Source organism: Halichoerus grypus, chromosome 2 (genome assembly GCF_964656455.1).
Source record: "Halichoerus grypus chromosome 2, mHalGry1.hap1.1, whole genome shotgun sequence".
In the NCBI taxonomy this organism is placed as follows: domain Eukaryota; kingdom Metazoa; phylum Chordata; class Mammalia; order Carnivora; family Phocidae; genus Halichoerus; species Halichoerus grypus.
In genome coordinates, this window is record NC_135713.1 from 126,072,835 (window position 1) to 126,085,858 (window position 13,024).

The 13,024-nt window shown below is 42.3% G+C and overlaps 2 protein-coding genes across 3 annotated transcripts in view; one reads left to right on the top strand and one right to left on the bottom strand.

The window, feature by feature from the left end:
* The window catches only part of RAD50 (RAD50 double strand break repair protein), a 130,487-nt gene that overhangs the window by 90,620 nt on the left and 26,843 nt on the right, over positions 1 to 13,024 (bottom strand). The gene's annotated exons all lie outside the window — the stretch shown is intronic.
* Positions 1,504 to 3,512, top strand: IL5 (interleukin 5). Its single transcript, XM_036106430.2, has 4 exons — positions 1,504 to 1,647; positions 1,845 to 1,877; positions 3,177 to 3,305; positions 3,414 to 3,512. Exons 1-4 carry the CDS (start codon positions 1,504 to 1,506, stop codon positions 3,510 to 3,512), a joined length of 405 nt encoding a protein of 134 aa, XP_035962323.1.

A 13,024-nucleotide genomic window follows, 5' to 3' on the forward strand; every position in this document is an offset into this window, starting at 1 on the left:
CATAGAGACACAAAGTAGAAGCATGATTGCCAGGGGCTGGGGAGAGGGGAAATAGCTGTTGTTTAATGGACATAGAGTTTCAGTTTTGCAAGATGGACTGTACAACATTGTGAGTGTACTTAATACCACCGAACTGCACACTTAAAAATGGTTGAGATGTTAAATTTTATGTTATGTGTATTTTACCGTAATAAAATATTTTTAGGAGAAATATTATTTTGAATAGAAGGGGCTTTTTAATAACTAGCCCTCCCACTTGACCTACAGTTACACTGCAAATCAGAGGCTGCACAATGGTTCCCTATATCGTTGTGTTTTTTTTTTTAATATGAATTGCCAGCATTTAAAAATCAGGAGGTTATACATAATAATCAGGCTTTTGAATTCTTTAAAAATTGGGATGATCTAGCAACAGAAGTCCAAGGGTGTCACACGGCAACAATCAGCTGAATCTGAGAAGCATCTTCCACCTTTAGATAGGTCATTCAATGCTGCAGTTTACTTAGTCCCACCATCTCTGTTGTGTCACATCTTGTACATTCCATTGATTTGCACAGCCAGCTAGCAACTTGGGTGGGGTGAAGCCTGCTTCCAGCTACAGGGAGAGCCAATCGGTATAACCCATACCCCTCGCCACAGTTCAAGGGTGAACATGAGGTCCTTTGTCATAAGGAAGCTGACTTCTAGGACTTCTGATTGAGCTATCAGAAAAGCACAAATTTCTTTCTCCTGCTATTCAGGAACAGGATACATACAGATCCAGGAGATTTGACGTCATCTTGGGACCACAGTGGGAGAGCTGCCTGACAACGGAGCCAAGGAAGAATCACCAAGGCAAGCAAGATATAAAGGAGCCTCTACCCTGGACCATTTGGTTGTATGATCTAATTAATTCCCTGTTTGGCTTCAACCAGTTGGGGTTAGAGTTTTGGTCACTGGCAACAGAAAGGATCCTAACATAGTTGCCAGTGAACTTGACCCTGCTGAGTTTTGATGGTCTCTGCTCTAATCACCATCTTCCCATAAGTATTTTTAAATTCCTTTTAAGACAGATCAGTCTAGTAACAACGGTGATAGAATTTTGTCAACCTGAAAAAGACTTTCCCAATATTTATACATCCTGGTATAAAATTTAGTGGTGTGCATTATACTTCTCCTTTTTACACACATCTTTTAAGAGGAAATTCAATCTTCTGGTTTTAAGAAATGCAAATGTGAGGCAATGATGAATCAACCCAAAGATTTTCTTTGTAATACAAAATGTTTTTAAAGGGGGGGGGGGCGTAGGGATCTTTATAATTATTAAAAGATAAAAGTAAAATTATTTTTTAAGATACAAGGCATTGGAAACATTTTGTATTATGAAATGCCATTATTAGGTATTCTCTATCTGATTGTTAGAAATTATTCATTTCCTCAAAGATAGAGAATAAATTGGTTGGGGATGCAATCTTGTAGTATGCACTTTCTTTGCCCAAGGCAAACACTGAGCACTTGACAGCTATGAGAATGCTTCTGCATTTGAGTTTGCTAGCTGTTGGGGCTGCCTATGTTTCTGTTACTGCTGTAGAAAGTACCATGAATAGACTGGTTGCAGAGACTTTGACACTGCTCTCCGCTCATCGAACTCTGCTGATAGGCGATGGGGTAATTTTCTTCTTGATTCCTACTTAAAAAGCATGGGTAATCATTGGCAGTGGTTGATTTTTAAAGATCTGTTATTAATAATGAAATTATGAGTGTTAGTAATATATAATGGGTAACCATGTTACTAGAAAGCATTATATTAAAAGTTATGAATCTTATGATATGTTAAAAATGAATGTATTTCCTTTCCTTTTCAGAACCTGATGATTCCTACTCCTGAACATAAAAATGTAAGTTAAATTATGATTTGACAAAACAATTGCATGAATCAGTTTCGTATTTTAAGCTACAAAGCATTAGTTAACATTGGAATGATTTAATTTCATCTATTTTGTTTTTATGTATGCGGATGTGAATGTATGTGCTTATGAATATTAGGAATGGTGTTAGGAATGACTCTACAATATTAAGTAGAATCCATTAAGCAAGTGGATCAGGCCCTTTTTTGATGTTGTCAATTCTCCATCTCAAAGAGCCTCATATCAAGTGTTCTTTCCAGAAAAATTCCATATTGGGTGAGAGGTGCCTCCTAGTCTCCATTCACCTCTATCTTTGGCTTTTCTCACTTTAAAGTCTTTCTGAAAGTACTAGCAACTTAGGGTTATATATTAGAATTATGGTCAGTAGACATTAAAATATACAGTGAAGTCCTATGTTAATAGTCATTTCTTAAATGATTTTAACTCTAATAGAATTGTATACCTTTGAAGTATGTCATGGTCATATTAAAATGTTAAAGATGTGATATCATTAGTCTAAATAGAATAAAATTACCAGCTAGAACTGTCAGAGGAAACTCTGATGTGAGGTAAATCAGTAATATAGTTGCATTATACTTCTTAAACACTTTATTTTTCATTAAGCATTTAATTTATATCATTTGTCAAACTCCTCAGTAATTATATAAATGTCATTTACTTATAGAAATTATAGCTCAGGGCGCCTGGGTGACTCAGTAGGTTAAGCGTCTGCCTTCGGTTCGGGACATGATCTCAGGGTCCTGGGATCGAGCCCCACATCCGGCTCCCTGCTCAGGGGGGAGTCTGCTTGGCCCTTTCCCTCAACTCCCACCCCGCTTGTGCTCTCTCTCTCTCTCAAATAAATAAATAAAATCTTACAAAAAAAAAAAAAAGGAAGAAATTATAGGTCAGTATGAGGTGGTTTCCCACCTGGAAAAGAAATAAGCGAAATACTCTTGGGAGAAAGGAACTTGTGTAAACTCCACAAAACAAAGTCTAAATTTTTGGACCAAATTTTGATAGCTTGTTTTTTTTTTTTTAATTTTTTTTTAAAGATTTTATTTATTTATTTGACAGAGAGAGACACAGTGAGAGAGAGGGAACACAAGCAGGGGGAGTGGGAGAGGGAGAAGCAGGCTTCCCGCGGAGCAGGGAGCCCGATGCGGGGCTCGATCCCAGGACCCTGGGATCATGACCTGAGCCGAAGGCAGACGCTTAACGACTGAGCCACCCAGGCGCCCCGATAGCTTGTTTTGATTATTTATATTTTTAAAAATTTTCCTCACTTAGCACCAGTTGTGCATTGAAGAAGTCTTTCAGGGTGTAGACATACTGAAGAACCGAACTGCACAAGGGGAGGCTGTGGATAAACTATTCCAAAACTTGTCTTTCATAAAACAACACATAGACCTCCAAAAAGTAAGTTAAAGACATTTGGTGGAAACTTAAGTATATTTGTCTGGCTGTGCCTGTTTTGACAAGAACTGACAGGTTTCCTACAATACCTCTTGTCTGTTCTTTTCACAGAAAAGGTGTGGAGGAGAAAGATGGAGAGTAGAAAAGTTCCTAGATCACCTGCAAGTGTTTCTTGGTGCCATAAACACCGAGTGGACAACAGAAAGTTGAGACAAAACTGACTTATTGTAGTGAAAGATTTTGGAGGAGAAGAAGAATGTTTTCTTTTGCAATAAGAATGAGGGCCAACCAGCAGTGGGGCCTTAATGATCCGTAGACTTAAACTTCAGAGGCAAAGTAGATATTTCAGGCATCCTACTACTTTACCACCTCACACAAGCAGAAGGCATAAAAATAAAGTGTTTGAGACATATTTCAGATACCCGATCTTTGAAGTATTTTCCTCCAGTTTGCTCCAGGCAAAAATAAATATGTACTTTAACCTTATTTAACGCAACATTCTGTAAAATGTCTGTTAACTTAATATTTATTTATGAAATGAAGAAGAATTTGATAAATTAATATTTATATCAGATTGGGCTATGTTCCAATAAAACAAAAATAAACAACTCTGATTCAGTTTGTTGCTGGCCTCTGTCCTACTTTTTTTTTTTTTTTAGATTTATTTATTTATTTGAGAGAGAGCGTGAGCTGGGGAGGGGCAGGGGGAGAGAATATCCATGCAGACTCCGTCTGAGCATGGAGCCGGACACAGGGCTTGATTTCACCACCCATGGGATCAGGACCTGAGCCGAAACCAAGAGTCCGACACTTAACAGACTGAGCCACCCAGGCACCTCTCCTACTCTTGAAGTGAGCACCGTCTGTGTGAAAACATGCTGAGTCTGGAGGGAGAGTCTGCATCCGTGCTGGTTGCGCATTCCCGTCTCCCTGGTGACGGAGGTCGTGGGGTTGCTAGGCGAACCACAGGCAGAAGTGATCCAGCAGGCCTTAGCGGGGATGTGGGCTGCAGGAGCGTGGGTGGGGGCTGAGCATGGTTTCCTCGCCGCAGTGTAGCGGAAGAAGGGAGGGTGCAGGTTAAATGGTAGGTGATGAATGAATGGATGAATGAATGAATGAATGAACCTTCCAGGACTGGCCGGAGAATTAAAATGACTTTCAAGGATTTTCCTTGGAGGAGGATAGTGTAAAAATCTGTAACTAGGTCTCTTCTTGGCCAGTGAGAAGAATTTGGCAGACCAATCCCACTGCCAGTTCAGGGACGGAGGCAGAAACCCTCTTGGTGGAGCCCAGAGCACTGTGGCCAGGGAGAGTTCTTCCTCCTCTCCCAACAAAAGGGCCCGAAAAGCTGGTCGGCAGTTATATTCAGAAGACTGGGTTCTAGAGGGTCCTATCATCCTGTATTCCCAGGGGTAGAGCTGCAGCCGTCCAGTCTGCCTGCTTATGACCATCGGTACCATAACTGAAGGTTCTTCTGCTTGAGGAAATTTCTCAAAGATCCAGAAAGTATGTTCTTGAAAATATATTTTAAAACTGAGATAGAACTGGAGGAGAGATCCAATAAGAATATTCAACTATGCCATTGACTACTTCATCTACTGATCACAGGGTCTACACGGCATGCTGGGATGCAGTTACAGGCATAGGCTGAGGCTCCGTATCGATGGGCGCCATTACCCCAAGCATTATCTGCACGGCTTGTACGGGTCACACTCGGCTGTTTGTGTGCAGCAACCACTCTTATTGTGTCTGGGCACAGGGGAGGGGGCAGGGCAGTCGGACATAGAGTCTCAGGTTGGAGAATGCGAGTCCTTCTGTGTAAGAAGACAAGTTTTCCTTCCAGCACAAACCTAAGCATGGTGGTTAATGCTCTGCCATGGCCCAGACCCCCAACTGTGTGTCCACCCAGCCCTGAGAGCTGGGGCCGAGCCAATGAAGAGGAAGATGGGTCAGCACAGCACCGTGCTGACTGTTCTAGAACTGACAGGAAACAGGAAACTCGATTTGTGAAGAGACTGAATGTCAACTTAATTCAATTCAGCAAATATTTATTGAGCTCCCATCTGGTCCAGCTCTGTTTTAGGGACTAGGATCCAACAGTGAATAAAGCAGACAACATTCCCTGCCCTTGTAGACTTATATTCTCTCTCACACAGTAAAATGCCTGAATGTAATCAACAAGCTAACTTATTAGGTTGCAAAATATTTTTAAATTTATGTTTTTGTATTTAGTTATTTAATAAATGGTGGTAATATATTTATTTTAAAATTTTTTAAAAGATTTTATTTATTTACTTGACAGAGAGAGACACAGTGAGAAAGGGAACACAAGCAGGGGGAGTGGGAGAGGGAGAAGCAGGCTTCCTGCTGAGCAGGGAGCCCGATGTGGGGCTCGATCCCAGAACCCAGGGTGCAAGCACAAGCGGGTAGGAGCGTGGGGGGTAGGGGCAGAGGGAGAGGGAGAGAGAGAATCTTAAGCAGACTCTACACCCAGCACAGAGCCGAACACAGGGCTCGATCACGATGCCCCAGGAAATACTCAGACTTTTCAAAGATTGATTCATATGAGGTGTGAGCTGACACTAACACCTGGAAAATCCACATGCCACCTTGATATTCTGGCTGGAATGGAAATCGCTTAGGACAAGTGATAAAAGGAGCTTTGGCATGAGTCTTTTGTATACCTTTTGATTATTTTTTCAGTTCTTTACCATATATGTGGGATAAATATTCTTAGCGCCTGGGAGAGCCTTCATATTGGTTCTCTGACCCATGAAGTAAGGGACAAGTGGAAGGCCTTGAAACTATCTGGACCCTGTCAAGATAGAAAATCAAAGACAAATACTATATTCCTGGTTGACTGCCACCATGAAAGATTTGAAACATGCAAGAGGTATATATTCCCATTCAATTTATCCTTTGTCCTCTGCAAGGACCAGAACGACACTTCCGATTCAGGCTGTGGCAGACTAGCTTGTACAGACCAGCCCTGGAGCTAAACAATTAGGAAAGATGGTTACATAGTTTCAAAAATCAATTTAAAACAATTAGATGACATGGCAATGAAGACTTAAGAGACTATAAAGAAGGTAAGCTTAGAAGTGGGCCTGACATTTGGCATAGCTTTTTGCTTTGAGGCATTTACCGATTAGTAAGCAGTGGTCTAGAGGTTGAGGAGCTGAGCAACAGAGAAGCCGAGAGAAAAGCTGTGGCTGGGGGACCATGGGTAAAGCAGAGTTTTAGGCAGTTTCATGGGTATGGAGGAACAAAAATTGGAGTTCAGGGCCCAGGAAGTAGGAGAGGTTTCTGTAAATACTTCCAGGCTTTCCACTGGGAACCCTGAAGAATTATACTTTAAGAACTAACTGAAGTAGACCGGTCCTTTAAAACCAAAACCCATCTTTCTTTTTTAGCTGTATCTCAGACTAAATTGAGATGACCTGTTCTTACCATAATTGCTTGCTAGAAGTGCATCATTTCTGGAGGAAGATACCATCATCTTGTGTAAGACAATGACTGTATAATTCCTTCTTGCATTTCAGAACTTCCTTCTGAGATGGTTTTCTCCCACAACTACAATTTATCAAAGTTCTTTTAGTGAGAGTTTATTGGTAATACATTCTCTCGGTTTTTATTCCTCCTAAAGTGTTTTAGCTGATTTAAAAACGAGCAAAAGACATGAACAAATATTCTGCCAAAGAAGATATATACATACACATATATATATATATATATATATATATAGTAAATAAGCATATGAAAAGATGCTCAATATCATGTATCATTGTGGAATTGTAAACAAAAATGAGATATCACTATGCACCTATTAGAATGGCCAAAATCCAAAACACTGATAACACCAAATGCTGGCAAGAATGTGGAGGAATAGGAACTCTCATTCACTGCTGGTGGGAATGCAAAGTGGTACAGCCACTTTGGAAGTTTCTAATAAAAACTAATCATATTTTTACCGGACAATCCAACAATCACTCTCTTTAGTATTTACACAAAAGAGTTGAAAATATATACACACAAAAATCTGCACATAGATGTCTATAGCAGCTTTCTTTTCTTTTTTTAAAAGATTTTATTTATTTATTTGAGAGAGGGAGAGTGGGAGAGAGAGAGAGCACAAGCAGGGTGAGGGGCAGAGGGAGAAGCAGACTCCCCACTGAGCAGGGAGCCTGACATGGGGCTTGATCCCCGGACTCCGGGATCATGACCCAAGCGGAAGGCAGACACTTAACCAACTGAGTCACCCAGGTGCCCCCATAGCAGTTTTATTTATAACTGCCCAAACCTGGAAACAACCAAGATATCCTTCAGTAAGTGAACTGATAAATAAATTGTGGTACATACAGATGATGGAATATTATTCAGCATTAAAAAGAAATGAGCAATCAAACCATGAAAAGACACAGAAGAACCTTAAATGGATATTACCAAGTGTAAGAAGCCAATCTGAAAGGGGTTGTAAGATTCCAATGCTATGATATTTGGAAAAGGCAAAACTGCAGAAACAGTAAAAATATTAGTGGTTGCCAGGAGTTAAAGAGGAGGGAGGGATGAAGAAAGTGCAGCACAGAGGCTTTTTAGGGCAGTTAAACTCTTCTGTATGATACCATAAACGCAGATACATGTCATTTACATTTATCAAAACCCATAGAAGGTACAACACCAAGAATGAACCCTAATGTAAACTATGGACTTTGGGTGATAACGACGTGTCAGTGTAGGTTTGAATCTCCGCTGTATCACCTATTAGCTGTGTGACCTTGGCCGGTAACTTAAACTCTCCGAGGCTTTGATTTCATATCATAAAGAAGGAATACTACTGTCTTTCATTGGCTTGTGATGACAATTAGTTGAGATAGTGACATAAAATGTTTAGGAAAGTCTAACCCATTTGAAGAGATCAGTAAACGGTAGTTTGCTTGCCTCCTTCGGCATAACACTGGAACATTGTGAACATTTATTGAGGGCCTATTGTGTTAAATACTAGTGCTACTCTCCAGTATTTCTTTCTTAAAAAAAAAAAAAAGATTCATTTATTTATTTGAAAGAGAGAGCACATGCGTGAGTAGGGGGATGGGCAAAGGGAGAGAGAGAGAAACTTCAGGCAGACTCCCCACTGAGTGCAGAGCCAGTCCTGGGGATTGATCTCACAACCCTGAACTGAAACCAAGTGTCAGACACTTAACTGACTGAGCCACCCAATCGCCCTGCTCCACTATTTCTGACTTTGCTCTTTTTCTGGGCACATGGGAGAACTGTATTTTCCTTGCCTCTTGAAGTTACTCGTGGCAGCGTGGCTTGCACTAACAATGTGGTGTGAAGTACTTAAGAACTGATGTGTGATTCTCCTTGTTCCCTGCCAAGGGAATTGCAAAAGCAGTTTTGATATGGAATCACCATAAGATGGAAGTATTCTGGAACACCGAGCCAACCCACAGAGGACAATTGCTCTGAAAGGTTGCCCAGAGCCACACCCACAGAAGACTTTGTGTAATTTAGAAACAAACCTCTGTTGTGTGCTGCCCCTGGGATTCAGGGATGATTTGTTACTGCAGCACCACCTAGAGATTCTGACTGATACATACACAGAGATGTATCAGATGGATCTGACAATGTTGCAGCGTAAAAACAAGAGCTCTGACAGAGGAATGTTCGAAGTCATGCAGGGCTCTGAGAAGGAGCAACTAATCCTGCTGGGGTAGGGAGGGAAAGAGAGAGGAGGCAGCATTTGAGCTGGACTGTGAGAGCCAAGAGAGAGGGATGAATGAAGACAGGAAAGTTACACTTTCCCTGCTTGGGAAACGATGGATGTAGAGAGGCAGTGTGAGCAGAGGCATAGAGGTGCGAACGTTCGTGGGACTATTCTGGGAAGAATAAGACTAACATTCCCTACGGAATGTTTTCCACATGGAACACTTCTTCATAGGATGTGTGTCCTTCAACACAATGCTTTTCTACCAATATCTATGTAGGAAAAATATTATACTTATGTCCCCCAAAGTCGATGCATTTTTGAGTGAAGTGGTGGTGGGGAGCTCAACAGAGAAAGTCTTTACTTTCTTTCCACATATAATTGGCAGCATATCGAGGTTCACAGGAGATAGCTGGAAAGGCTCTGAAGGTCAACCCGGGAGACATGTAGTGTGTTATATAAACAAAGCAGCCATATTAGTGATTTCGTGGTCAGGAAGTAGTGTTTTAAATATTTTACCACCATGGGGTGCCTGGGTGGCTCAGTCTGTTAAGCGTCTGCCTTCGGCTCAGGTCATGATCCCAGGGTCCTGGGATCGAGCCCCCGTTGGGCTCCCTGCTCAGCGGAGAGCCTGCTTCTCCCTCTCCTTCTGCTGCTCCCCCTGCTTGTGCTCTCTCCTCTGCCAAATAAGTAAATAAAATCTTAAAAAATAAAAATAAAAAAATAAAAAAACCACACACAAAAAACCCCAAGAATATAGATTTCTGAGCCCCACCCTGGATCTACGTCTGGCTCTGTGCTCAGTGTGGAATCTGCTGGAGATTCTCTCCCTCCCCCTCTGTTCCTCCTCCCCTACCCCCATCACACATGCACGTGCCTGCTCTCTGTCTCAAATAAATAAATAAAGAAATAAATAAATAAGTTTTTAAAAAGAGTAAAGTCTGAGTATGTCCTTTACCGGTGCATGGTTATTCTGATGAATGGTTCTAGGTCTCTTTGGTAAAGGATTGAAGAAAGAAAGTTTACTCCATGAAGTAGGATTGTAGGGTCCCTCCCATTTAATGAATGCATACTGAGATCTGGGAAATGGATGAAGGGTCTGATTTTCCATTGTGGTGGCTCTTGCACGCCTCAACCCATAAGCTCTTGATTGTATCTAACTACCTATATATTGAATAGCATGCTGATTGATCATCCATCTCTCTTGCCTCTCAAAATGCTTTACTGTATTAGCCACCACTATAAATCCCAGGGTCAAAGGGACCTTACATAGCCTGACTGCTCATTGCAGTAATTATGACCACTTTGTTTCTGATTGTTAAGTGCTTCCAACCTGGCCTCTGCCATTCTAGGGATTCCATCTTGCCCAGTGATATTAGGGAGCCCATGTCAATGGTAGCATCCCCCACCTTCAACCCAGCTTATGGAGAACTTCTACTACCAAGCTTTGCAACGATGCCTGTTTCTCCTCACTAGTACATCTTGTGCTGTGTTAGTGAAAGGAGTGTTCTCTGTGCCCTCCAGAGAACATAGTCAGATAGTGGGTACTCAGACCATACACAATACATCTATCTAGCATTCCTACTTCCTGAGCTATCTGCCCTCTTCTTCAACACTATGGAAAGAATGTTCTGGCATCTCCATTTCATATTCTGTAGACCACCACCAAGTCAGGCTTCAAAGAGCCATTCCAGCAAACTGTTAGGATCAGCTCTGGGTGTTCTTGCCAAAACATTAAATGCTGCATCACAGTGAGTAGCCCCCTCCCCCCCCCCCCCCCCCGCCAGCAATGAATTCAACTCTATGTACTCAACTCTATATTCTTTTGGACTAACAAGATCCACTTGGCTTTGGATTCTGACAGTACATATCTGTAAGCTCCCGCACTCCCTCTCTCCTGAATGTCAGCTGGGAAGCTAATGCCTCTCAGCTTCAAACACACCTTCTATGCTCTGCTAGAACTGTGATCCTGCAAACCCCTTTCTGCTTTGCCAGCTGATTCTCTGTTAGGATCTGTCAATAGGGGGCGCTAGACTAGGAGGCTGGAGGAAGAAGGGACTTGCTCCTTCCTGTTTGCTTACTATTCGTTGTTTTTGCCTCCTATTCTTGTCTTTTATATTCCTAATCCTAATCTTAGTGTTACCCTGGCAACAGCCGTTCATTCCAGTAGCAGTTTGCAGTTTTGCCAACATTCATTCAAACAACCTTAGCATACTTCATCCCCCCTCCCAAGGTCCCAGCACCACTCAACCAGCACCTTCCCCCCAGAGATCTGGATCCCAATCCCATCGGCCCCTTTTCTGAGCTCAGAAACACCACCAGCCACAGAGTACTGCACCTTCCACAGAGCTTGGACCTTTAGGTCCAAGAGTTCCCTTCCCTAAGGTTGTACGTTTTAATAATTCTAACCTCTTCCCTTTGATCTCCAGCCATTGGGGCGGTAGCATCTTCCCACAAATCACCACCTTCATAATACCTTATTGTTCCCTTTCTGTCTCTCCAGTTATCCAATACCTGCTTAACAATTATTTATATTCAATTCTCTCTATTAAAATAGCTGGTATAGCTTCTGTCTTCTGATTGGGCCCTAATTGACACAAATTATTATTATTTTTTAAAGATTTTATTTATTTATTTGACAGAGAGAGACACGGCGAGAGAGGGAACACAAGCAGGGGGAGTAGGAGAGGGAGAAGCAGGCTTCCCGCGGAGCAGGGAGCCCGATGCGGGGCTCGATCCCAGGACCCTGGGATAATGACCTGAGCCGAAGGCAGACGCTTAATGACTGAGCCACCCAGGCGCCCTGACACACATTATTTTGAGCTCTAATTCTGATTACTAGCCTGCAGACAGTGGGGAGTGTGAAGAGGAGAATAAATGTCATCTTGGGAAGCACCTGTGTCGAGAGAAATAATTTTTCTGTCTCCAAGCAAGGAGGAGCTAGTCCACTTTGGCAAGGGGGAAAGGGCTGCTTCTGCCAGTTAAGGAGAACTCAGAAGAACTTGGGGTTTCAAGTTGGTTTTCTCACCCATGTGTTCCTATCCCAGATCTCATGGTCCCACACTCTTGCTATAAGGGCCACAACTTTGCCATAGAAGAGTACCAAAGTTGCACAACTATTCTCCTTTGAAGCTCTACAAAGACCTGCAAATAATCAGACCCTGAACCTAATTCTCAGCTCAGTCTGTGGCTGCAGGAGATAAGGATCTCCATTTTTTAAAAGTTTTATTTATTTAAGTAATCTCTACACCCAGTGTGGGGCTCGAACTCGACCCCAAGATCGAGAGTCACATGCTCTTCTGACTGAGCCAGCCAGGCGCACCAGGGGTCTCTTTTAAAGTTGCCATGGAAGTCTGCTAGCATTCAGAGTGTACCTTAAATTGGAATTAGATTGCTCTGAGCCTATCGCCCTTCTTTGGTAAGGTCTCCACGGCTGTCAGAAGAGCCATTGTGCTCCGCAATTGCAGTTATTTGCAATCCTTGCAATTAACATAGCTCCCGTATATCTCACCCACTTCATCTTCCATTGCCTTGCTCTCCATCTGCCCTTCACCCAAATTTACCAGTTAAAAGCTTAAAAAAACTCCAAAGCCACTGCATGCCAGGAGTTACTCTCAAACTGCTTAGCACCAGCAATAGGTTCCTATTATTTTAGAGAGGTGAGCAATTGAACTTCAAAATTTCATTCCAAGGGTTTTTTCCATCTGATACCAACTGTCCATAGCCGGGGTATCCTCAGAAAGCAGAGCCTGAGGCAAGCATTAAAGCACCGACACTTAATTTGGGAGTTATAAGCCTATATTGGTTAGGTTGAGGGAAAAAGGGAGGTGAGGCAAGAAAGACGTGCAGCAGTGTGGTGTGATACTTCAGTGTATTGGGCACAACTTCACACCAAGGTATGAGCAAGCATAGCAAATCTCTCTGCAGGTATGTGTGCTTGTCCCAGGGAATTTCTGCAGGAGTGCTGAAAGAAGGCGGCAGAACAGCACAGAGAAAGGCCAAAGGAGAAGGGAAT

Bases quoted from the DNA above. Each gene is read 5' to 3' on its own strand.
- IL5 (XM_036106430.2), top strand. From the start codon at position 1,504: ATGAGAATGCTTCTGCATTTGAGTTTGCTAGCTGTTGGGGCTGCCTAT. The intron at 1,648-1,844 runs GTAATTTTCTTC...TTTCCTTTTCAG, and splicing joins CTCTGCTGATAGGCGATGGG to AACCTGATGATTCCTACTCC. The intron at 3,306-3,413 runs GTAAGTTAAAGA...TTCTTTTCACAG, and splicing joins AACACATAGACCTCCAAAAA to AAAAGGTGTGGAGGAGAAAG.